The 25,071-nt window shown below is 53.3% G+C and overlaps 9 protein-coding genes across 9 annotated transcripts; 3 read left to right on the top strand and 6 right to left on the bottom strand.

Annotated features, from left to right (window-relative positions):
• Window positions 1–469: 469 nt before the first annotated feature.
• Window positions 470–3,578, bottom strand: CORC01_06554 (uncharacterized protein; the record flags this gene model as incomplete). The annotated part of the gene is made up of 3 exons (XM_022618194.1): window positions 470–2,854; window positions 2,907–3,455; window positions 3,519–3,578. 3 exons carry the CDS (start codon window positions 3,576–3,578, stop codon window positions 470–472), a joined length of 2,994 nt encoding a protein of 997 aa, XP_022475336.1.
• Window positions 3,579–8,101: 4,523 nt separating this feature from the next.
• On the bottom strand, window positions 8,102–9,205 carry CORC01_06553 (uncharacterized protein; the record flags this gene model as incomplete). Its single annotated transcript, XM_022618193.1, has 2 exons — window positions 8,102–8,973; window positions 9,151–9,205. The coding sequence occupies 2 exons, from the start codon at window positions 9,203–9,205 to the stop codon at window positions 8,102–8,104; spliced, it is 927 nt and encodes a 308-aa protein (XP_022475335.1).
• A 2,254-nt stretch (window positions 9,206–11,459) lies between these two features.
• On the top strand, window positions 11,460–12,279 carry CORC01_06552 (dolichol-phosphate mannosyltransferase; the record flags this gene model as incomplete). Its single annotated transcript, XM_022618192.1, has 2 exons — window positions 11,460–11,557; window positions 11,661–12,279. The coding sequence occupies 2 exons, from the start codon at window positions 11,460–11,462 to the stop codon at window positions 12,277–12,279; spliced, it is 717 nt and encodes a 238-aa protein (XP_022475334.1).
• A 244-nt stretch (window positions 12,280–12,523) lies between these two features.
• Window positions 12,524–13,458, bottom strand: CORC01_06551 (short-chain dehydrogenase; the record flags this gene model as incomplete). The annotated part of the gene is made up of 2 exons (XM_022618191.1): window positions 12,524–13,221; window positions 13,293–13,458. The coding sequence occupies 2 exons, from the start codon at window positions 13,456–13,458 to the stop codon at window positions 12,524–12,526; spliced, it is 864 nt and encodes a 287-aa protein (XP_022475333.1).
• A 598-nt stretch (window positions 13,459–14,056) lies between these two features.
• Window positions 14,057–15,110, top strand: CORC01_06550 (uncharacterized protein; the record flags this gene model as incomplete). Its single annotated transcript, XM_022618190.1, has 2 exons — window positions 14,057–14,280; window positions 14,342–15,110. 2 exons carry the CDS (start codon window positions 14,057–14,059, stop codon window positions 15,108–15,110), a joined length of 993 nt encoding a protein of 330 aa, XP_022475332.1.
• A 2,484-nt stretch (window positions 15,111–17,594) lies between these two features.
• On the top strand, window positions 17,595–18,312 carry CORC01_06549 (uncharacterized protein; the record flags this gene model as incomplete). Its single annotated transcript, XM_022618189.1, has 3 exons — window positions 17,595–17,765; window positions 17,887–18,027; window positions 18,130–18,312. 3 exons carry the CDS (start codon window positions 17,595–17,597, stop codon window positions 18,310–18,312), a joined length of 495 nt encoding a protein of 164 aa, XP_022475331.1.
• Window positions 18,313–18,514: 202 nt separating this feature from the next.
• On the bottom strand, window positions 18,515–20,337 carry CORC01_06548 (cytochrome P450; the record flags this gene model as incomplete). The annotated part of the gene is made up of 4 exons (XM_022618188.1): window positions 18,515–19,357; window positions 19,410–19,844; window positions 19,913–20,072; window positions 20,153–20,337. The coding sequence occupies 4 exons, from the start codon at window positions 20,335–20,337 to the stop codon at window positions 18,515–18,517; spliced, it is 1,623 nt and encodes a 540-aa protein (XP_022475330.1).
• A 1,187-nt stretch (window positions 20,338–21,524) lies between these two features.
• On the bottom strand, window positions 21,525–22,573 carry CORC01_06547 (uncharacterized protein; the record flags this gene model as incomplete). Its single annotated transcript, XM_022618187.1, has 2 exons — window positions 21,525–22,410; window positions 22,482–22,573. The coding sequence occupies 2 exons, from the start codon at window positions 22,571–22,573 to the stop codon at window positions 21,525–21,527; spliced, it is 978 nt and encodes a 325-aa protein (XP_022475329.1).
• A 472-nt stretch (window positions 22,574–23,045) lies between these two features.
• Window positions 23,046–24,643, bottom strand: CORC01_06546 (fungal specific transcription factor; the record flags this gene model as incomplete). Its single annotated transcript, XM_022618186.1, has 2 exons — window positions 23,046–23,397; window positions 23,463–24,643. The coding sequence occupies 2 exons, from the start codon at window positions 24,641–24,643 to the stop codon at window positions 23,046–23,048; spliced, it is 1,533 nt and encodes a 510-aa protein (XP_022475328.1).
• Between the last annotated feature and the right edge of the window lie 428 nt (window positions 24,644–25,071).

Genomic DNA, 25,071 nt, shown 5'->3' with positions numbered 1-25,071 from the left:
ATAGGTAACATGAGAACGATATAAATCAGTGGCGGTGATCAAGTCAACGTCACGGAAAGCGAGTAATTATGTTCATACAATGCGGAAGGGTTACTCATTAAATCTATAATCTGTTCCCGCCGGCATCGCGCCAGGGACATTTCTCAAGGGAGTACCACAAGGTTATTCCCATGCAATCTTCAGTCTATGTCTCGTCTCTTTGATCATTACCATTTTGATGAAGAAGGGAAAAAACAGTAAAGAGGGTCGGTCGAGATGACCCTTTTGCCCATAACCCGCTCTCCACCCATGTGGAAGTCGCTTCTCGGACTTCGAGTATTCTTCCTCTCTCTTAAATCAACGCCAATGCAATGCCATCACATGGAGACCAGATCCCGGACCGCGAGGCAACCCTTCGCTCTACCATCGCTCACAACACAGAAAGAAAATGAAACCCATCATGACGTGACATACCCTTTCTCTCATCTGACTACCATTGGTCGTTTTGGCGCCGCCTTGCTGATCCACGGAAGTAGTCATATTGAGTCGGGTCTAGATCGGACGTCTCGGCATCGGCCTGAGGGAGTCCACTATACCCCCTCGGTCCGCCGCCTAGCGCGCCAATAGTCGGTCCGCCGGCCGTATGTGCGCTCATTGGCATACCTGCGGCATTTCTCACGAGCGCCGTATCGCTCCCGTTGCTGTTGATGGTGTACAGGGGGCTGCGGGACCGTTCGCCCATGGTCGATTGTTGAGCGAAGCCAGCTTGCGGCGGTCCCATGGTAGGGGACTGGCGGCCGCTTCCAGTCGGTGACATGTACCCGGAAGGCGGAGTAGGCCTAGAAGCCGAGAATCCAGACTGACCGGAAACATCGCGGCGCTGACCGGTCATGCCACCCTGTAAAGGGGCACCCGTGGGCGTTCCAGGACGAGAGCCAAAGTCAGACATCGATCCAGGTGTGCCAGGGCGCATGATGTCGGGGTCCCGTCCAAAGATGTCACCCTGGCCATGCTCCTCTGCGAACTCCGCCCTATTCTTGTAGAATTCGAAATCCAGGTTCGACTCGGAAACGAACTCAAAGCCGGGGATACCCGCTGACTTGCCGGGCTTGCCAGACTTCATGGGATCCAACGCGTACACATCTGAGTAGCCAGAAACGCTCATCATATCGCCGGTGTTAACATCTCTTCCATCCGAGAGGCGACCTTTGTACACAACATGCAAGTAAGGCTGGGCCTTCTGGTGTACCATCGGCGTGATGAGAGGCTTGTACAAGGCTGGATGGCCGAAACGCGATGCCAAGCGCTCGCTGCGGAGGCGAGTTTCTTTCATGACTCCGGCCTCGGGGTGCTTGGCGACGTTAGTGGTCGAGAGGTAGTGGATCTTGTCGTCATACAGTCGGGAGCAGACGATCTTGAAAATGATCAACAGAATGGGCAGCGGAATGATGGCAAAGGCCTGGCTGTGGTAGGCCCAGTCGGCTCGAGCCCATGAGCTGAGGAAGAAAACGCAGTTTGACAAGAAAACGGCGAACAGCATGCGGTTGAACAGGACGCGCCAGAACATGCCTCCGGACTCGGTCTTGGTGACGAAGATGTAGAGCAGCAGGTACTTCTTGAGCCAGTAATCGATTCCATAGTACAACGCGGCAGCAGGAAGAACCAACGGCTGAATTCCAGAGAAACCCAGAGCAACGGTCGCGTAATAGAGGAAGTAGTTGTAATAAGAGGCATATTCAAAGGTCGGAGGTGCCGTAAGCTCAATGAGCTCTCTGGGCGTCGGACTCGAGAACTTTCGCACAAAGAAGCTGTAGATGAGTTTCCAAAGCTGGGCGAGATCGATAGCGGCACCGAGGTTACGCTGAAGTAGCCAAGTGACCCAGAAGGGACTGACTGAGCAAAGCGCCGTGAATATGGTGGTTGCAAGGTTCTGGTCGATGATGGCCTGCCAGGCGTCGACACTCTTTTCGCTGGTTTCGCTCACAACTGCCGACACCAATGACCAGATGGTACTGAAGAGCGAGAAAACGATCAGGTTGTTGAAAACGAAGAAGGCGTACAACTTGGCCAGGACGTGCCTCTCGCGACCCGTCTTGGTCCGATCTCCAGCTTTCATCGAGAGTCGACGGAAGATCATGGGCAAGACGAGATATACCAGTGACATCAGACCAGGAGATGCAATACCCTGGACAATACTCCACCATTCGGGATTGGTCAGCAGTTCCGTCTGGAAGGCCGGCCAGACCTTGCCGAGGTTGTTCAGATCGATGAGGAAGATGGCAATCATAGCGTTCGGGGCGATCCAGACAATGGTAAGCACCGCGATCCAGAGGTTGTTCACAATACGTTTCCACCGGCGCACCGAAGGGGTCAATACCAGGTTGTCCCAAAGGATATCGTTTGGACGCGGGGCCATGGAAATACTTGCGCCGTGCGGGTGTTTTTTGCGGCTGGCATATGCGATGTTGTGCGCCTCGGAAATGTCTGCGTAACTGGCGAAACCATAAGGCATGGTGCTCCGCTTGTCAACACTCAAGCGGACCTCTTTGATTTCGATTTCGAGCTCTTTGATCCGCTGGGTTAGGTATTCGATGGCGTCGACTTTCTGTCCCTTGGGATACGTCGCGAAAGAGGGATCCTTCTTGGAGGGCTTGCACATCGGTCTGGCAGCCGGAAGCCGGTCGGGCTTCTTCATGTACTTTGCCAGTACTTCTTCCAACTTGCGAACGGTATGGTCATGTTGCTCAATCAGCTTGGGAAGTTCTCTGACGTTGCGGGCGATGGCGGTGCGGGAGAAAGATGAGGCCGGCACGACTTCGTCGATGATTGTTGCAATGCCCTCGTCAGAGCATTTGGCTTTGGGAATATCGTACAACTGCTGGGGTCAGCTTGGGCCCGAGAGATACGTCATTCGAAATATAGCTTACCATGAGGGTCCGGGCATGCAAACTGTTCTGGTATTCTTCGCTCGCGAAATACTTGCGTCGAAGCCGCAATATCTTGCGATAGTTCCACCACAGAAAGCCCATAACGGTAAAAGTGATGATGTACGCTACTGCGACCTGTGCCCAGTACGCATCGCCCCAGACTGCAATGGGAGTGATCAGATCGATCCAGGACCTATCCTTGGTCGAACTGCTCTCTGCAGTGCTCAGGTAGGTAGGGATCAGGATTCCAAGACCGAAAACAGAAATGGTTGCGAATATGTAGAGACACATGCGGACGAAGCGGAGGAAGACAGTGGCATCCAAGCCGACATGGTGGACCAGCTCATCCTCGGTCGTGTTCCATAGCGGCGGGATCCAGGACCAGATTTTCTTACCGATGGGCGGCGGAGCATGTTTCTCGTCGGCATGCTTAAGCTTGGGCGCATAGACGGACTGGTTGTACGGTCGAAGAAATGAGAAGGTGACGGCAATACCGAGAGTGACACCGAGTGAGGTGCCCAGAGCAGCCCAGACTGAGTTCTTGGCAAGCTATATGGCAGTCAGTCATCAGCGCGAGTTGTCAATGGCTAAACAAGGATGGTTCTCGCGTACCTGAGAACTAAAGGGGTTCTTCAGCAGGTCCAACAGCTCTTTCCCGGCGTCGTTGCTCATCTTGGCGTCTGAGGCCCCTTGGGGCGAGAGGGGGAGAGTCGCGTCTCAAGAAAAGTTCGGCGAGTAACAGGGCAGCGAGAGACGTCGTTGATGATGTTATCTTTGCACCAGGTCTTCGAAAAACGGTGGTTGAGGAGGAAGCTCGATCGGCTAGTCGTTTGGGGGATATCGATTAAGGGCCGTGATACAGAGCTCGTCCAACGGGAACTGTCGTAGTCCTTCTCGTCGCAAAGCAGAAGTTTCGGTTTGCTCTTCGTGTAATGCTACCTGACGCACAAAGACCGACCGGGAGGTAGCAAAGCGGCCGAATATTAGGTGAATGACGCGAGTTGCCGCAGCGAGAGTCGGGGGAGAGAAGATTGTCAAAGGGGCCGTCGAAAGTAGCAGCTGGTTCCCACCACGCGAGCGAGGTTTCGATTGGGGAAATTAGTGGAGCCGCGACCGTCGCAGAAGCGTGCGAGGGGAGGGGGACGAGAAAGAGAACGATTGGCAGATGGTCGGCGGGATCGCGGGATTGGGGGAGGGGAGAGTTGGAAAAAGCGAGGGGAAGTCGGCCTTCAAGTGAGTGTGTAGGACGAAGTTTAGGTTACGGCACGACACGGACGGATGCTTAAGAGACAGGACGCAGTAGGAAACGGATGGGACGAAAGAGGGAAAAGGTGGAGAAGCGTGAAGGAGAAGGGACGACCACTGCAGAGGAAGCTTGTTGAGCCTAGAGGATTGCGTATGTCACTCCTGGAACATCCCAGTCAGTGGGTGCGCCGATATCCGGGTCCATCGCTGGAGGAGCTCTCGGTTGGCAACCAAAAAGCCATTTAGCTGCGGAAGAAAAAAACAGAACAAAAAAACACAAAAAATGCATACGTAAGAAACCCGGCCGAGGGGATTGGCTCGCCTCAGGTCCCTGCAATTCTTGCGCTAATGGGGTCTCGAGGTTGGATCCACTTCATCCGACCCACCATCACCAGGTTGAGTGACGAGGTACGTATCTTTTCTGTACCTGCTGCTCATGTCATTACCTCAGGTTCACTCTTCCTTTTCTCATTGTGGCCTTTGTTTCCTGTCTGCTCACCTCATGTTGGATGCGATTTAAGGAGTTATTAGCTAAGTCTGCTTTACCTCGTGTCAGCTAGAATAAGACCTACTAGATGGTGACTCTCCATGTCGAATGCAAGTCTCTCAATGTTGGTATCTGCAGGAACATGCAACGCGCAGTTGCAAAGTGTACCTACCTACAGATACCTTACCTAAGGTAGGTAAGGTAAGGTACCTTTCTTGGCAAGCCTCCAGTCTCGGTACGTGCCTCATTCTCGTGGATGGAACCACAAAGGACACCATGCATCAGACGACCTCATTGGGCAGGAAACCCAAACTGCCATCCCAAATTCTCTTTCTTTGGCCAGAGCTTGGGACACCAACCGCAAGGTGCCGTGCCGCCGCTTGGCCACAAGAGCATGGACACCCCCAAGAAGCGCGGGAACGCTTTTTCCAGCGCGCCTCGGCAAGGCCGCCGCTCGCTGTGGCTGTGGCTATTTTTGACAATTGGTCTGGGCCGACCCACCCTTTACCCACTCACCCATATCATACGCCCTTCTTTTTTTTTCCCTGGCAGTGGCAGACGATCCAAGGAATGCTAGACTCTCTCGACTCTCCTGCTTTGGTAAGGGATTGGATATGGTGGTCGATGAATACGAGGCCCATCCGAAAGTTCTTTCAGACCATTTCAGGTTATGCTATTTGGGACGCCGCTCATCCAGCCGATGAGGTAGTCTTTTTCCCGTCGGCGTACTTTACACGGCCGAAATGTTTGAACAGATTGAATTCTGCACCTGGAAGAAATCCCAGACCAATCCCTCCACCCAGCGAGCCCTTTACTGAGAGTCCTGACAATAAAATTAGGCTTGTGAGAAAAGGGTCTCTGCTCGCGTGTGCGTCCAAGCTATGGAGCAACCACTCCTGGATCCGCGCTAGAGGCGACAAATGCCATCATTCCACATTGGAAATGTTTGATGCCGCAGTCACTACCAACCCGAAAAGGTTCCCTAGACGTTGACCAGCCCTTTATGTTTTCTCCTGCTCCGTTTCTGAAACTCATGCTTTTTTCCCTCTCTCAACCTCTCCAGGTCGAAACTTTGGGAGCCCTCTTCTCTATCTCGCGACAGTCAAGCGGACACCTTGCGCCCCGTGTCATGTTGAGTGGAAAAAAGGGGAACATCAGCGTCCCCGCACGACTCAACTCAATGCCGAAACGGAAGTCCTTTCCAACCTTTACAATGGCCTTGACGCAGTAAGGGGTGTTCACATGACAGGCATCGCCCCAGCAGCAACTCGTCGGCAGGGCTGTGCACTGAGGGGAAGTCCTTTTGGGGGCCTCGGGAAGTTTGGGGGGGTCATTTGTGGAGAGAAGAAACGGATACCGAAGTTGGGGATTCTTATGAAAAAATACTACTTGATGTTCCTCTTTGTACATACCGTACTCCAAGTCAATCATGGCGAGGATTCAAGTTCAACCAACAAGCCCGCGGGACAGGGACGGGGCAAACTCAATGCTAGAGAATGAGATTTTCATGAGGGATCGCTGGTCATTATCAAGGACACGCATTGTGAATAAATTCCTAAATAGCAAAAAAAATTCCCTTCCTCCCTCCGTCGGAGCATTTGTACATGCTGCTCTGCCACCCTGCTCCTCGCGGGATGATGCATGACATGGGAAATAAGCATTCCTTATTCTCTTCCATGTTGGTTCAGCACCGTCGAGCCCAGCCACACGCCTTTCAAAACCACCACCTTACCCATAGGCCTGTTCCTGAATTTGCTTCCTGCTCGCCATTACATCTGGTTGCTCTAATCGATAAAGTGGAAGTGAGGCAAAGAGGAAAAAGAGTACCGTCCGTTGCCCCCCTGCCCCCATCGCCAAGACCAGCGATGCTCCAGCCTCCAGCTTCTCCCCTCCCCCCTTCCCGAGTCCCGCCGCTTTCCAGAACATCGCAAGGAAGCCAGGGAAGCTAGCCAAAGTATCCGTAAATCCATGAAAACGGAAGAGCGTGCATACTACACAAAGACAACCGGCCCCGTTTTGCGTACATTCCCCCTACGTCACAGGCTATGACTGTGCCTCCCACCACACTGCCGCCGCCGCCGCCACGCCGTTTGAACTTTGAACATGTTGAGCGACCGTGATCCTCGCCGAAAGACGATTCCCTACCGTCCGCCTCACGCACAGCCAACGCAACGCCACGACCCACGACCCACGATCCAGCTATTTCCTCGAAACCGCCTAGCGTCAATGCTCCTTGTTTACTTACTTTCCCCATCTGGAACACGTAAAATAAACACAACCAACGCTTGGTTTTCGGTAAACCACATTCCTCGGATCCTCACATTGATTCCTCCCTTTGGAAACCCTATGGGATCTGATAGACGTTATGTTATGGAGTACTCCCTCCCCAAAAAAAGACGTTGCCGTCACACGCGCGTCTGCAGCCGTGTCTCTGTCTCGCGCCCCAAAGACACATGCCAAGCAACACCTCCCGAAAGCTCTCTCTAAAACATGTCCATTCCAGCCCTGCCCCCGTTCCTGAATCCTGAAAGGGCTGAAGACGCGGATAGAATGTTACAGAATGCCTACAAAGAGACGCATGTGCTCGCCCTCTCTTCCACGTCCACCCCCATTGCGTGGTCTACAATGAATAGATCGACAAACCCTTGGCCCTCGGTGACGCAGTCCCGTAGGGACCCCCATTGATTCTGTCATGGTCTGGACCGAGGAAACCGGAGCCCTCCCCTCCCGCTCTAGACGTCATTTCCCTCTGCCCCAATGCTTGCTTACCTTAGTCAAAGACGATCCGATCCTACCAGGGTTCCTCTTGTACCTTGCAAAGCTGTTGGAGAACGGCATAGGATGCAATCGATCGACATGCACATGCTTTTCTTGCATGCTTGATGTTGTAGACCATCATCCTACCTTGGTCAATGATCCGATTCACGCTATGATACATCGAACTCCGTCATTACCTTGATTGCGAGATTGAAAGTCAAGGCGCAGGGATCAGCACAAGTGAAAGATAAAGACATCATCGTTGGAGCAAGACCATTGGAATCTACGGTTGGAAACTTGGTAAACGCGACGGCTGCTTCACAATCCTCGACCTTCCGTGTTTCCAAGTCGAGTCGCATCTCGATCTGTCTCTCTGCTGGACATTGCATCAGAATGGCCATGACGCCACTGGCAAGCTGCATGCGCAAACGTCCTAGTATGTACAGTTTCCTAGATTCCCATCTCCCAATGCCGATTTGAAGCCAACCTGAGCAGCAAAAAAAAAAAAAATCAAATCCCGCGCCTCCTTTTTGCCTACCCATCATAAATCCGTGGGGTGAAAGACAGACGCCCGCCTGGCTGGTCCGAATCCAGGCCTCGACCGTCATGGTCATTGTTGTAATTTGAGTAGTCAGTCCGTGGTACTCTGACGTCCAAGAAAAGCTGAGGCCCCATAGGGTTACCTCGGACTCATAGCGGAGTCGTCTTAGACGGGGCCTTGAGAGCGAGTCTTGCGCTCAGTCCGACCCGGCGAGTGCAGAACCTTTTTGACCTTACTGGCGACCTTGTGACCAAAAGATTCCTTTTCCTTCTTGGGACTCTCCTTGGCTTGCTTTAGAGCGCCGTTTGAAGGAGGTCGGCCAGGTCCCCTCTTGACCTTCTTCTCCACGGGCTTTTCCTCGAGGGCGGCCTCAACGCCATTGGCACCATTTGTTCCGTTGGTACCATTGGTCTCGGCGAGTTCATCCGCCTTGCGCTTGTTGCCCGTCTTGGCCTCTGGCGGGATGGCCTGCGGCGCGGCCTCGCGCTCCCCAGCGCCGGTGGGCTCGGCGTCATTGAGAGCGCCTGTCATTTCAACATCCTTGGTCGCGGCGCCATTGACGCCTTCAGGCTTCTCAGTGATAGGCTCCTTGATCATATCCTCTTCGGCGGCGGACGCCTTGACTGGCTCTTGCGCAATAGGCTCCTCGACGGATTCCTTGACGGGCTCGGCGGCAAGTGCGGAGCTTGCGGCCGGCTGCTCAGCAGGCTTTCCAGCGCGGATGGCCTTGGACTCCTTAGTCCCTGCCGTCGCAACTGGGCCGTCCTTGTCGGGGACTTCCTCGACGGAGGCCGGCTTTGGCGCATCGGTGGTAGCTTCGGGTGCAGCTGGTACGGCTGGCGCATCGACCGGCACGTCGGCCGGCGGGGCAAGCGCAGGAGGCTCCGCCGACTTCGCGGGCTCGGCAGCCGTAGCAGTTGATGTCTCTGGCACGGGTGCGGCCTCGTCTTTCTTGTTTTCGACGGGCTTCGTCTCCGGAGCTACAAGTCCTGTGGACTTGTCATCCGCGCTGTTGGTGGTTGCGACAGTCTCGGGGACTGTAAAAGGGAAAGAAGGTTAGCGCAAGAGGGTCCGAGCATAGTGTGTGGCATGGCTATAGGAATATGATGCGCCGGTACAGCGGGAGATGTTGGGCCAGCACAAGACGCAACATCAGCGCCGCCGTACGAAGTTGATGCGACAGCCATGGGGGCTTCTTGACACCTTGCACTCACCTTTGTCGATGCCAGCCGCAGTTGGAACAGCTCCAGGAACGGGATTGGGATCCATTGCGATGACGTAACAGGTGTCTGGTGGGCGCACAGTGCGCGATTAGAGATGTCGCAATCGGGTGTGGGAAATGGGCTCAATGGCCGAATTCGAGAGTTGGCGATGGTAACAGATGATGGAATTGGCTGTGGTGGTGCCGATTGGCGATGAGAAGCTGGAGTGAAGAGGGTGAAGTTGTTGTAGGACAGAGGACGAAGGGAGAGGGAAGAAGAGGTGAGGTTGGTGTCGGAGCATGGGACTCGGGAGCTCCTCACCGGCTGGGCCATGCTGCAGCCACACAGCAAGTCTTCGCACAGAAACATGGGATTGGGGGAGACCGCTCCTGGTTCCCTGGGACGAATCAGCAGCGAAAAAGGCGGGCTCAGAACACGCCATTGCCCATTGCCTCACAGCTCCGTGCTATGAGGGTGTGTGTGCGCTGGTCCGCTGGATGGTGGCCGCTCTGCCGCCGTGCTGACCCTTAGCTACCTTTGGATAGCAGGGAGCGGACCTCGAGCGACAAAAGTGAAGCTGCGAGCTTGTACTACATACGTAAGGAGATGGCCAAGAGGAGCAAGGTTCCCCTCGCGGCAAACTGGGTGGAGAGGAACCTTGGACCGTCATGTCAATCTGACGTGACTGCGAGCTCCACGGTCGCCGATGGCCAAACCTGGCGACTGGCGATCTTGGGATGTTGCAGAGCTTCCGAGCTAAGCCCCGGTTAAGATCCGGCCAATCCGAATGCGGCCTAGTCACCAGCTAGAGCTGGCAAGCTGGGCATCCTGAGCCCTCCTCTCCCGAATTCCGGATCCTGTCTGCTGAGGCGAGCAGACGCCGTGGAGAGCAACACGAGAACGAGCGCACGCCAAAGGTTTTCCCCTCTGCCACCTTTGATACCGTTCAATGACATCTGATAAATGTTTCCTCGAGTGTGAGAGAACAAGTCCATGTGTGACGGAGGCACAGAGCTCTTTGGCGTCAATAACACGGAGTTGCAGGTCCGTCTCAACGTCTTGTAACGCCGAGACTGGAAGATTGTCAGTCACGTCCCTTGGGCCGTGTATTCACACTTGGTAGGCACTGTACCTCCGAAGAAACTCACTCACTCCCCGATGCGATCGATTCCTGGCTGGCGGAAGACGCTTGACAGGGCACAACTGCAGCGTCGCGGTGGTGCAGCAGGGCGGATGCGGGGAAGGACGAATGGCTGGCCTCGAGAGCAGGGCCACTGTCTCCACCCTCAGCCAACCGATATTACGTCAGCCAATCAACGCTCACCAAGCATGGAAGAACCACGTCTGAGCTTTCTGGACAATCTGCACGCCATCCGTGATCTACCCCGGAAAGCCCAGGAGAGGTGCAGCAGGACTGACTGGATATGGATGCGTTGACCGAGGCTTCACTGGCGTTTGTCCCGTTGATACTGAAGAAATTTCGTACATGGCCATTTGCGTTCATGGTTTTTGCTATTGATTGATACGACAGTTTGATACATCCTAAATCTTGCTCGAAAAACCTCAGTACGATGTCCAGAATCTAGATGCATCGACTCGAATAGTGGCTGCTTTAGTGACATGATAGCTTTTGAAATGAGTCGAAATGTTCCTCATCATCATCGCAAGGTTCGACCGCTCTTCAGTTACCTTACCGGAAATAATGTCTTTGTTGTGGCCCCTCTACTCTCACAAGCTTTTGTATGCGAGTGGCTGACTGTATTCTATGCATCTTACTTTGCCCATTGGCTCTTTGGAGCAGAAACTTGAGAAATTAGTCCAATTCAGGCAAGAAGCTCAGGCAGGATGCTGGGTAGTGTGTAAGGTACCAAGCTGTCACAGGCTTAGCTACAAAGCAAAACTACATAGAAATTAATTGGTTTACTTTATTTTTTTCAATATGTTGTCGTCGTAACACCGCCAAATACCCGCTTGAAGCTCATCGGAAAGATGACGATGAACTTATTGTCGCATGTGTCGTCCATTCAGGGACTTAACCCAACCCTGTGGTGGTCGTCATGTCTGGTGCTCCAGTGTCCCGCCCTGTGTTCCCCCCCTAAGGTAAGGTAGAATTCAGGGGCAGGGCAGAGCTTAGTCATCAACCGCTCAAGGTGCCGAATGGCATTCCACCGCCAAAGGACAGACAGCATCGCCGAAATGCTTCACCCCAACGCGCAGCCAACTTCACCACGCTCCTTTCCGCCAAGCCAGATTCGACCTTTCGTACCTCTTCTCTTCAACCTCCAACTCTTTGATTCAAAGACTTTATTCCGACCGTAATAATGACAGCTAACAAGTACTCGGTCATCCTGCCGACCTACAATGAGCGTCGCAACCTGCCCATTGTCACCTGGTTGCTGAACCGCACCTTCACCGAGCAGTAAGGACGCTCTCTCCCTCCTGGCCTCATTTGCCTTTCCCCTCTCTCCATACCTCGCTGCCTGTCAACGTATATCTACTGACGATGCCCAACCTTTCTACAGCAAGCTCGACTGGCAACTCATCATCGTCGACGACGGCTCCCCCGACGGCACCCAAGATGTCGCCAACCAGCTCGTTAAGGCCTACGCCCCGCACGTCGTCCTCAAAACCCGCACTGGCAAGCTGGGTCTCGGCACCGCCTACGTCCACGGCCTGCAGTTCGTCACGGGCAACTTTGTCATCATCATGGACGCCGACTTCTCCCACCACCCCAAATTCATCCCCCAGATGATCGCCCGCCAAAAGGAGGGCAACTACGACATCGTCACGGGTACCCGCTACGCCGGCAACGGCGGCGTCTACGGCTGGGACCTCAAGCGCAAGTTCGTCTCCCGCGGCGCCAACCTCTTCGCCGACACCGTCCTGCGCCCCGGCGTTAGTGATTTGACCGGCAGCTTCCGCCTCTACAAGAAGAGCGTCCTCGACAGGGTCATCTCGAGCACCGAGAGTAAGGGGTACACGTTCCAGATGGAGATGATGGTCCGCGCTAAGGCCATGGGTTGCTCTGTCGCCGAGGTGCCCATCACCTTTGTCGACCGCGTCTACGGCGACAGCAAGCTCGGCGGTGACGAGATTGTCGAGTACGCCAAGGGCGTGCTGTCACTGTGGGCCAAAGTCTAAGAGAGGAGACTCCTTGGGAATCAAACGACAAGGAAAAGAGTTGGGAGAGAAAATAGAAGTGACACGATACCGAGAATTTTTGTTTGCTGCTGGACACATTTGGCATGAATTGGGCGTTGAGGGGAGACGGGAATCCAAAGTACCGATACCTAATTATGAGCAAGTCGCATGAATCTACATTTTGTTCAGTGTTGTGATGGGTTGCCTCTCCCCTGAGATAACTACATCCTCACCAAGATAGCTTTTACATGTTGCGACCACCCGTGACCATGATCGTCTGACCACTCACGTAGCTGAACAGCGGACTAACGACAGCAAGCACCGCCGAGGCCGCCTCAGTCGGCGTCCCGGGCCTACGCAGCGGAATATCAGCGTGCGCGTCCTGGTTAGCCCCCTTCTGCGCCTGGGGGATCCCCAGCGCGATCTTCTCGCCGTCCGGCCCGGTAATAAAGGCGCCCTTCTCCTTCGCATCCGTCAACCGTGTCTTGATGTGCCCAAAGGCGACGGTATTGGCGCGCACGCCGAACGCGGGCCCCCATTCCTTGGCAATCGTCTTTGTCAGGCCCGTGACGCCGGCCTTGGCCATGGCGTAATTTGCCTGGCCCGCGTTGCCGTGGACGCCCGAGGTGGAGCTGATGTTGACGACGCAGCGGTTCTCGCCGTCCTTGACACGGAAGTAGGGGGCCGCGGCGCGCACGAGGCGGAAGGGCGCTGTCGAGTGCAGTGCGATGATGGTGTCCCACTGCTTGTCCGTCATCTTGTGGATGACGCCGTCCCAGGTGTAGCCGGCGTTGTTGACAATGTGGTGGATCTTGCCCCCGCCAAAGTCTGCTGCCTTGGCGACGAGGGTGGTGATGTAGTCTGCAGACAGCATATCGCCGGGGACGCTGATGGCTTTACCGCCTGCGGCATTGATGCTGTCTGCGACCTCTTGTGCCTTTTCTGTTGTGGGTTGTTAGTTTGTGAAAAAGCCGAAGAGGGAGAGCTTTGGTTGAGCTTTTGGAAAGTCATACTGCCGTCAATGTCGGAAACGATAACCTTTGCGCCCTCGTTGGCAAAGAGTCGTGCCGCCTCGGCGCCGATTCCCTGTCCGCTGCCGGTGATGATGGCCACTTGGCCGGCGAGCATACCCTTGGGGTAGTTGAGGTGAGATGCGATTTGTGCTACGCGGTCCGACATGTTGGCGATGGTCAAGAAGTGTGCGATGATTCCCAATTGATCAAAACAAGTTAGACGCTTGTCAGCTCGAGAGATAAGTTACCACCTTACTCAATATAAAATAGATGCAAAACTGAGACCTGGGGGATAGCTCTGGAAGTATATTATTGGATCTCCAGGGTGAAGGCCCCTGGGCTGCCGAGGTTCCCCGCGGTTCGCATTCCCGGCCCTAGACGAGGTGACGAGGTACCGGTAGTGGGGTAGCGCCGTCAGGCCCAGGCGACGAAATCGCTTTGTGCATTGCATTACCACTGTATCTGAGATGTCAATGGAAGGTAATTGAGGCAACTCCTGGCTAGCTGTGTAAACACCCTGTTCATTGGAGAATGTCAACAAGTACAACATGGCCACCGAAAGAAGCAACTGGATTCCTCGCATCAATTCGTGGAAGCGGCGCTCTGGTGGCACCCAAGCTCGAGCCTTGGCGTCCCCGGTCGGGGATTAGATAAGATAAAGGGAAGGTGGGATGTCTCTGTCTCTGTTTTGACGACATGCCTACTGCGACAGGCCGTCCCAACACCCCGCCACGACAACCTTCGAATCCCACCAATCCACAATCATGTCAACCAGCGGAGGTCGAGGAGGAAGAGGGGGAGGGCACGGAGGTGGAAGAGGGTTCCGTGGCGGTAGAGGAGGAGGAAGAGGAGGAAACGGCGGAGGCGGCGGCGGCGGCGGGGGTCCGGGTAGAGGTGGCAGGTCTCATTCAGGGCCGTGGGGGAGACTGAAGCCCGTCGACTTGGATCCTCTGGACAACTACGGTCTCCCTTCAAAGGGTGACACCAGGTGCGAACCCAATCTCAGCTCTGCACGTCAATGGCCTGTGCTAACCCACACCGTTATCCAGACTCCTCGGGTTCAAGACGCAAGAACAGTACTACACAAAGATTGTCGAACGCTACATGACCTTCTGCTCAGACGCCGGCGAGCGCGACGAGCTCCTCCGTCGCTTCGACTCCCTCGACCTCGTAGATTACCCCTCCGTCTCAGCCGCCTCTTCTCCCAGACTAGACGATCCGAGCAGCACAAAGGCGCTATCCGACGTCATGATGGCGCTCCGCAAGCTCCGCGAGGGTATCGTGGCCTCGAAACGCGTCGACGACTTTGCGATCCAGGCCTACCTATTCAACATCCGCCTCTCGGTCCTCGTGAAGCACCCGGAATCCTACCATCCGGCCATCCTCCACGTCTTGCGCACGATACACCCGGCGCGCAACCTGACCAGCGTGGAGCTGCAAGAGGTGCTGAGCTACCTCGTCCTCGACGCGGCGTGTCGGCGCGGCGACCTGGCGGAGGCTTACGCGATACGGCACCGGTATAAACTCCGCGACGCCAAGGTGGATACCGTTCTGGGGGCGCTGGCGCACGATAATTATGTGGCGTTTAGGAGGGTGCAGAGGAGCGTCGACGGGCACCGGGCGAAGTTGCTCGAGTTTGCAGAGGGCGATATGCGGACGCACGTGCTAAAGTGTTTTGGGAGGACTTATCTGGGCGTCGATCGGGAGTGGTTGGAGAAGTGTTCTGGGCAGAGCTGGGAGTCGTTGACGCGAGATCACGGGGTTGGCTGGGAGCTTGATGGGGCGAGGGTCGTTATTCGAAAGGTTAGAGCGAAGTGAAGGGGCATTGTGGGACGGTAGATACGGTGCATTTGATACCCATGAATTATAACAGCGTTTTGAAACTCAGCGCACCTCTGGCTTCGACTCCTGGGCTTGTCAGCGGGTCCATCAATCGAGACTATCGCAAGATCTCGGTCCTCTTCTCTGGCATATGGACCCTTGAGTATCGCGAGAGTCTCTGATGCAGCAGAAACCAAAAGGATGATCCAGATCAACAACACTACAGTACCTCATATCTCCAACTCGACAGAACGACCAAACAAACATTAGGCAATTTGATTCACAGAAACCGAACGACTGAGGGGACGCTGTAGATGGGGAAGAGGGCGTGGAATGTCCTGTCCTGCTGCTATAACTTTTAACTTCGGGACTCGCCAACAGTTGGATTTTACTTCACAAAGTTGGGCCGAGGAAGGACCTCACTGGAAAGCACTGCTTCTATGTCTTCAGTCTCGATGGTGGGATAATAGGCACCCTGGATGTGATGCCCGAAAGAAATGTGCCATCCGATTATATTGCCCATGTTCTTCAAAAAATTCCTTATTCCGGGCAGAACCAGGTCGACGTCGTCGGGAAACTCTGAATTTTTTTCGGCTGTGCCGCTGACCATGCTGGAAAACCGCCCGGTCTTGCTTGACTAAACATGGGGCTGCCAGAGGCAGCTTACCGAGAGTCAGCGGGATTCGCTGTTATCTTCAATAATTTCGGCCATGATTGAGACTAGATGAGGAAGAGATGATTAATAGACCTTGGTTTTAAATGGCGGAAGAAGATTACCTACTGGGTTATGAGCTGGTTGGTGGGTTTTACGGTGTATGACCAAGTGAGATAGGAGCGCGAAGCGTGAGAGAAGACGGTAGGATCGCTTGGTTGTGGCGAGCAGGAGCTTGGAAACCAACACCAATGACAAAGTGAGTCCAGTGAGGGAACGCCTTTCGTCATATCGGTATCGACGGCACCGGCAGTTTCATCCCAAACAACTCATCTCAAAAATACATGTAGTTACTTCCCAAGAGGGGTCTGCCACCCGAAGTCAATGTGCTACCGGTAGCTATTCAAGTTACACAACGAATCAAACGTGACTAGGGATGATATAATGTTACCTATTACATTATAAAAGTTTCAAATCAACACCTGTACTAAAATTGCCCGCTTTCTGCCCTTCCCGAATCGGTATTTAGCAATCAAACAGCTAATATCTAAGCCCTTGGTACTAGATAGGTGGAAACCTGCTCCGGCAACCAGGTTTGCTGCGTAGGTAGGAAGCCACCGAAACGACGCTATGCCGATGCTGAAGATGAAATTAAGCTGCCGACGATGCTGCCATGACTGGCGGTATTGCCCTGGTTGGAACATCAGGGCTCCATTGACTAGTGTCGATCTTGCTACTGATACAGGTGAACTTCATTAAGCTTCCTTTTTGATGATTTTCAATGTATTGGGGCGCTTATACTCAAGATCGTCCGAGATGGTATGACATAGGGAAGCACTGGGAGTCTCTTCACAATCTTTTGAAATACAGGCGATTTGATTTTGGTTACTGAGAGGAGCGTATTTGCAGACAAGTCCAATGGCATTCGAACAACATCGACAGGCTGAAATTTCTATTGCTCAGCGTGTACTCGATGTGCTGCATTGCTGAATTCTTAAGCTTTCTCGAAAGATCAACTATTTGAGTTCATCATATCCCGGTCCCACGCTAGCGCCCTCAATCTACATTGATGCGGACTGCGGGAGTAAAAGCATCCATGGCTTTGATTTGGCACGCTTCCGTTGTCTGTGTTGAGATTTCTGGCCGTCTGTCAAAAATGGTCCACGCATGAGGGAAGACAACGAATACTGGTTTTGCTATCTGTGAATTTGTCCGCCTGTTTTAACTTTGTGCCAATGAGAGCGTCGCATCGAGCCAACAGCAATTACCAGCAGCACAATCCAATTGACGTTTGGGCAATCAATGCAGCTGACGCAGTTGATAGCAGCGCAATCAATTAAAAACAGCGGCGCAATCAGCTGATGACGGCAGCGCCATTCACAGTCGGGCAATTGACGCAGTTGGCAATCAAGAACGGCTGGATAGCAAAAGTCACACACACACTGGTTAGCTCAGTGAAAGTTCTGCTTGGAGCAAACTCGAGACGACCCGAAAGCGAGCATTATGCAGATCATATAGCAAAGGCTATTGTTCTTATTATTTTTAGAGAGGAAGAGTGGGACATTTACGGATACTCGCACTCTGCAACCACCGCTTGCGGTGATGCACGGAGTCTCTACCAGCCCGAGCCAATCAACGGCCCAGCTTACTAACCATTTCTCGAACATTCCCCCCCCGACCTCACCGGATAGCAGGCGCTGGGGACAACCTCGCTTGTCTTATTCATTCTAGTGTCGCCCTCCGCCGCGGGGAACCACTATCATTATAAGCATTACTAAGTGCTAGCCCATTCGGAGCGGTTGCGCAATTCGCTAAACCATCGAAACAACATGAGCGGAAGCACATTGACGTCCGCTACGGCGTTCTCGCCGTCGCTAGAGGCCGTCAAGCTGGCGGCCAGCATGTACAATGCAGCCCGCGAAGGCAACAAGGCTGTCATTGAGGAGGGCATTCTCGATGGGCTGCCACCCAACCTGACGAACGAGAAAGGAGACACCTTGGTGCGTGGCTATGCTCACTCTTAGCGGCTTTCCCGGGCGAGAGAAGCCCGGTCTCCAGCGTCCGGGCTGGAGACATGACACTGCTTCAATAAATGACTTCGTGGCTAACGTCTCCGCGCAGCTGATGTTGGCCGCTTACTACGGCCATGCGGACGTGGTCAAGCTTCTGATTCAACATGGAGCTGACCCCAACAGACTGAATGACAAGCGTCAGAGTCCAATCGCTGGCGCTGTCTTCAAGGGTCTGGATGCAGTAATTGAGGTAAGTAGGCAGGCCACAACGTCTACCTCGGTCCTTTTCGTCTGGGCAATGAGGGTGCGTCACGGTGTTGGCTGGTCTTGTTGCTAACATGGGCTCTGATAGGTCCTTCTGGAGGGGGGTGCTGATCCGGAATATGGCAAGCCGTCGGCGATCCAGTGCCTCACCATGTTCAACCAAGAGGGTAAGTGGAAAGACAAGTTCGAGGCCGCGCCCGGGCGAGGCAAGGCGAAGGCTGTTCCTCAGGACCAGGCCGAGGAGAGGGCCCCTGAAAAGTTCAAAGCATGAGCGTTGCTCCGAGACTCCGATGCCCACCAGCTAGAGCACGGCGATGTTTCCAAATCTTATGAAGATCACAAATGAAAAAAAAAAAAAAAAAAAAATGGACACTTCACAGTTCGTCAGGTCATCTGGAGCTACCCAGAAATTGTGTCTACGTGATGTCCATGGACAGGTTATTTATTTATCCATTCCCAAGCCTCGATTGAGTTCATTCTTTAATGTCCGACGATGCTAGAGACTCAAAGACCATCCCGCTCGGGACCTCTCTCCACTGTTTATCCTGGTCTAGAAGCGCCTGACTTGCCTCCCATTCCCTGCGGATAATCTGCGCATGAGCATCGCTTCTCGGCGTGATCTTTGCGGCGAATGGCCTTGGCTGCACCAGTAACCCGTCGGTGAGGTCGTCCGCGTCCGGCGTAACCTCGAACCCTTGAGCATCGACAGCCTTGTCGAGGTTGAAAGCCCACAACAGCCTCGAAATGCTCAGAAACAGCGATCGGTCGGCAATGTGCGTCCCCTGGCAGAGACGCCGGCCGGCGCCAAACACGTAGTGGTCGCGCTTCGACGGGTCGCCATTCATTGCCGACTCGAACGAGTTCTGATCATCGCCTTCATAGCGAGAAGGGTCGAAAGCGCGGGGGTTGGCGAACCTGTTCTCGTCCATGTTGATGGCCCACACATTGAGCATGACGCCGGCCCCCTTTGGGATCTTGTAGCCCATGTACTCGTCGTCCTGGGTGACGGCGTGCGGCAGGCCGAGGATCGCCGTCGGCATCCACCGCAACGACTCCTTGATGCACGCCCGTATGTAGGGCATGGAGTCCCAGTCGTCCATGGTTGGGAGTCTCTCTGTGCCGCAGACGCGGTCCAGTTCGTCCTGGGCCTGCTTCTGCACGGAGGGGTGCAGAACCATGGCCTGAACGAATCCGGTCAGCGTGGAGGCGGTGGTGTCTGACCCGGCCTCGAGGGCAGACCCAGAGATGTATCCGGCCAAGTAGTCGGAGAAGCCAAGGGTTTTCTGGCTTTCTACGATACCCATACAGAAACAGGGCTGGCCTTGGTCAGCATTCTTGATGGCCTCATGGATCTTAGGCAATGCTCACCTTTGCCGTACCCTTGAGAACGCGATTCTTCGCATCCATCCAGTGACCGACATACAGAGTGCTCTCCTCCTTATGAAGCTTTTCAGCATATCTTTTCCCAGGCGATAGGGACCCCAGGTTCCGGAGTGGCGGGTACACGTCCAGGAGAGCGGCCGCAGAAGAACCCACGACCTCGCTCCACCTCTCAACGCAGCGGTACAACCTCTTCAGCTTCTCGTCGTGGATACTCGTAGTGCGGAACCCAAATACCATCTGCGTCGTCAGCGAAGTTGTGAATCGGCGGATGTGATCGACAAAGTATTCCGGCTCGTCCAGGAACCCGGACAGCATCTGCTTGCTTTCGAGATCCTGGTACGGGACGTAGCCCTTGGCGGCACTGATGTGCAGGACCTGGTGGAATATCTTTCGGATCATGCGCCATGTTTCGCCGTATTTCTTTTGTTCAGTCAGCTCTTGCGATCAATAGCATACCTCTCTTACATCGGATGCGCATAGCAGCTCACCATCATGACGACACGGAGATTACCGCTGACTACATTTCCAAGGTACAAATCGGTGCGTGAGGAGTAGATGCCACTGCGTTTATCCAAGAGGTCCTTCACCGCCCTGTCGGATGAGAGCACGATCATGACTTCGGTGCCGAGAATGAGCGAGTATACTGGGCTGTCCGCGATGTCATTGTCAGTGTACAGCTTCATATCTTCTGCTTTGTGTTAGTTAGGTAAGTGCCTGGCTGAACATACCCATACTCTTCAGCCCACTTCTTAAATTGGTGATGCGCTTGTGTTGATGGAATCTGGTGGAGATTGCCAATCAGCGGTAAAGCAGGAGGACCTGGAGGATAGTTCTTGGGCCGTCGGCCGACATTCCGCAACTGGAAGACGACAATTGCAACAATTGCCAGCGGGATCAGACACACGTATGCCATACTGCTAAGTTGCTAACTAGGCTATGTCCGTGGATGGTGTAAAAAGAGCATCGACAAAGAAACAAAACACTTGGGGAAATCGAAAGTACATAAGCAAGCCTGAACGCGCAAATATCATCCATCATCTTTTGAATTCTGTGCGGGGGAGACGGCACGCCACGTCTCATCATCTCGGCGAGTTCATGCCAAGTGTGTACCCCTCATCGCAACTTCATCACTACAAACCGGGTAAGAACTCGGGCAGCCAATGTCGCGTTATAAGCAAGCGGATCCAGAATCGAAGGGAGTTCCGCATGCCTTCATAATTACTATTTCGAGTCAGGTTGCAACATGCCCCTCCTGCTGGGAATCCGGAAGAGTAAGCTGCAGGACAGTCTGTTGGCTTCATATGCAAGCAGCCAAGGATCCGCATGTGATATTCCAGTTGCGGAAATGCAGTGTAACTAACCGATGCACTATTAATGAGGCCCTTTTCCTTTCCATTGCTTCCTCCAACCCAAGTCGTCCGAAATAGAAGGAATTCGCACCAAGTCCGCAGCGCAAGTGCTTACTTTGCTATCGGCATTGGAGTAGGCGGGTACTCGGCATGCGGAATATTGCGTCAGTTAGACGCGATCCTTTGCAATGCTGCGAATGATATTGGTTTCTCCCAAGGATTATTTTATGATTGTTTGTACTTGATTTGGAAAAAATGAGTTCAGTGACCATTTCGAAGCTAATGCACAGCCCGAAACGGTGGCGCATATATTTCGATGGTTTGTCAGTTTGAAGACGTCGTAGGGGAAGTGAGAGAGAGAGAGAGTGTGTGTGGTTGCTGTCAATTTTCTTGGCTGAATTCTCTGTACAATTGTATAGAGACCGCGTACGCAACTTTGCGAGACCATCAGTCTCTGCGTATGAATGCCTCTCAAGAGACTCACCGCCCTTGCTTTTGAAGATATTGATGGAGAAAACAACTATTTGGAGTGCCTTGAAAGACGATTGGGAGTTGGAACTAGGTCGCGAGGGATGGGGGCGATGTTTGAGTCCTTATCATTTTAGGCATCATGGTTTTCCAGAAAGCTTTGAAAGTTCCAAGAAAGTGAAGAATGTGCACGGGAAAGTGCTAGTCTATTGAGTTGATTTAAGGCAACATGTTAACAGACTACACAGCCTCAAAGCCTTCCCTGCTTTCAACATGACTTCCTTCAGTCAATATCCGAGTGATGAGCTTCATCTTCATTCATGCCATCATCGCCATCTTCGTCATCTTCGTCATCTTCCTCGTCAGAGTCAGAGTCAGGCTCGATAATAGGAGAGATTTTGCGGATGTGGTTTAATGCTGCTGCGTAATTGCGCATTGTCAACAGAAGCTCTAAAATGTCCCAAGCCTGTGCTTTATTCTTTCTTTTGAGGTCGACCCGCTTCTTTTTGAGGATTTTCTTATCCTTCTGGAGAGCACACACCTTGTGCGACAGTTTAACGGTGCGTCGGGATGAGGCCGAGAGCACGGCCTTGACGAAATCTTTGCTCTGGGAGGAGGTGTCGGCAACGTCGTAGATTTCATCCAAGGCAATTGTACGACCGCAGGTGTCTGCAATCCGGAATTGGAGACTTGCCTGATCGGTGTTGCTCGAATCCAAGGCATTATAGGCGTTCTTGTATGTGTTCACCAGCCATTTGACTCCCTCCGGGGTCGACCTGTCCACCTTGGCAATCATAACTTCCTGGATGTACTTCACAATGAACTGGCCCAGTTCATTAATGATGACTTGGTTCAAGAATCGGTCGCACAATCTGTAAACCTTGATCATGAAGATGAGACCAGCTGAAGCTTCACTAGGCTTTTCGCTGCTAGCCAAGATGAACGCTGTTTCGATGGGTTTGCCAGTAGCCGTAGCATTAACGATGTGGAGGTAGCCTTCGAGAACCTCTGGCACGATATCGTAAAATTCGATGGTGGAAGTTCTGCTCTCAATGAAGGCAGGATTGCTGAGGCATGCTCTGAAGTATTCCGAGTCTTTGACCAGCTCGGGCTTGCTAAAGGTGAAGCATTCTCCGCCAGATTTGAGGGTGACAAGCTCGTCGGAATCCCTGGATAAAGATAAATTAGTTGACAAGGAAGGTGAAAATCTCGCTTTGGTTTGCTGCACAGCTTCACTCACGGAACTGAGAGAAACGAGGCCGGGTTGTCCTTGTCGACATCGACAGGAAGAGAAATGCCAGCGGCGACGCGGAGATTTTCAGAGCTGGTCATTCTTCTCGAGAGGTTTGGGAATTGACTGTGGTCGGGAGAAGATGAAATTGGGGACTCAGTGGTGAGAAGAATATTTTCATGAGAATTCAAAGGATGGCGAGGCAGAAGAAGATGGGGTAGGAAGGAGGGAGGGTGGTCTTTTGGGAAGGAAGCGAGGGCCGGCACCAGAAGGCACCTTCTGTCAAATGCAAGTCGAACACTGACTCAAAATGCATAAATTTCTTCCGTTTGTTTCTTCAATTGGTATCCAAAATCCGCATCTTAAGGCACGTTGCATTACGGGCAAAGAGATATCAAGATTCGCCATAATCGGGAGCAACAACATCTCAGACAATGCTAGGCCGCTACTTCCTCTGTCCTTCGTCGTCATTTCCACTCCAACCTCATGATTCTGTTCTTTGGAATTCATCTACTGCTGTACTTGGGAACAGGCGCTCGTCTCTTGAAGGTTCGTTTCTCTGAGCAACCCAAATCATATTGCGCCATTCCCATCCATGATCCAGAAACTGCCGTCTTCCAGCCTCCAACGGCCGTCATTAAGAGGGTCCTCGTCTCCGAATTCGAGTCCAGGTGGATCGATGCAGTGTAAAAAATCATATGGTCTACTTGACGGGACAACGAGCCGTGCCTTCTCGTTGATCTCCTTGCAAGCGCTGTGGATTCTCTTGAGCCTTCCATCGTCTGTGGCCTTGATGAGACGCTCGAGGAGTAGCAAGGCTGATTCGACGTTACTTTGATCAGTAAGTCGACATGGGTTCTCAGGACAGGCCAAGTTGTTGACCGAGATGAACATGATGCTCGTCAAGTAGCCACACGCCACGAGCCTACAAGGACATTGTCACTATTTAGCCCCGTCCGCAGTGTAATCGAAAAAGGGAATTTCACGTACCAAGTGAGAGCAGAATCGTTCTCAGGTGTCGCAGCATAGAGGTGCATACAAATCCGTGCCCTCGTGACAAGCTGGTCCCAGCAATTTGGAAGCCGCGTGGTCAAGTCAGACCGCGCAGCCGGAACCTGCCCTTTACTACAATTGAGCAGCTCCTGGAGCCACTCGAGGTGGTGCGAGTCAGCGTAATGCGTCGTCGAAATGAGCTGCAGGTGGGTGTAGTATAGCAGACATATGTATCGGAGGTACTCCGTGGCTACGGTGGCTGCTGCTAGCTCCGGCTGGAATTCGATAGGTATCGAGCTCTGCCAATTTTCCAGCATTGCTCGGAGACAAATCATGTTCTGACTGCGCTCGTGTTCTGTAAGCTTGAGCGCACGAACGGAGAGGAGCATATGGTATAGCTTCCCCTGGATGTAGGCGAGCTGAACGGAACTGCGGAAGTAGTTGAACTTTTGCCCCGAAAAGCCCAAAATCAGACCTGCATCATCCGGAGGATTTTGAGACGGGAGATCCAGGTCGATGTCCGAATCTTGATGGATAGGTGGCTGCGCTGTTCTCATGGACAGGTCGCGGTCCAGAATGAAGGCGATCCAAAAGACGCGACTCCTCTGAAGAGCTTCAGCCGGCTCGAAGTCCTGACCCGTGGACTTTGTGGGAAGTCTGAGACACTGACATAGTCTCATAGCAGTCGCTATGAGTATCGACGCCGGGCCCTGGTCCGACGAGCCATGGAAAACAAGAACCAGTCCAAGCAGAGTCTGCAGGACTAGCATACTCGGCTCGTTGATGATCAATTTGTTTAGAACTGATTGAACATTGTTGATGTACCGCTGCATGTTCTGCGTCTCTTCGTAGCTGGACGCATAAGAATGCCGATGCGCGAGGGCCAGGACGACGTTGATGACGGCCCAGACGTCCGGTTTGCGGTGCGCTGGATACGCGTACCAACCGCGCAACATCTTGATGAAGCTTTCTCGCTCAAACAGCGGGAGGACTTGGTTCGAGTACTGGAAGTAGTCTTCTATTGAAGGGAGGATCTCGCGCAGGGGCGGGAGTGTTTTGCTGGACTCTTGTCCCGAGATGCTGGAACCCGGGTTGGTGGAGGAGTCGGGTGACTCGTTGAGTGGTGAGCCGAGGTTTGCAGCCCAGAGATGATGGTCCTCATCTGAGCCCGGCTCCATTGATGCCAGAGCGAAATCTAGATTGTCTGCCTGGGGCACGGGTTGCTTTGGGCCGTTTTGGGCCTCAAGTTGTGCTATTTTCGCTTCCAGCATCTCAATCTTCTTGACTCTTGGGTTCCGTCAGCTGGTTAATCCCTTCTACGAAAGACTTGAAATGAGGGCCTACTGGAGGGATTTCGCGGCGTTCGCCCTCGTCGGGCCAGTGTAAGTGCATTCCGAATCGTACAGCTCACATCCTGAACAACGTGGCTGCTTAGCATCGCATTTGATTTTCTTATGATAGCACGAGTCACAAGCCTGTCATGTTCCAGCTTGCTATTAGTACATGTACTTTATGCATCGACGCGAGTTATTGCAATCTGGCTCAACAGGCATCAATGTCGGACCACTCACTTTTCTCCTTCTGACTTTTTTTGCCTTCGATGTCT

Source organism: Colletotrichum orchidophilum (assembly GCF_001831195.1).
Source record: "Colletotrichum orchidophilum strain IMI 309357 chromosome Unknown Scaffold_49.1, whole genome shotgun sequence".
NCBI lineage: Eukaryota > Fungi > Ascomycota > Sordariomycetes > Glomerellales > Glomerellaceae > Colletotrichum > Colletotrichum orchidophilum.
Note: the sequence above shows the minus strand (reverse complement) of the source record. Positions and strands in the feature narration are given on the sequence as shown.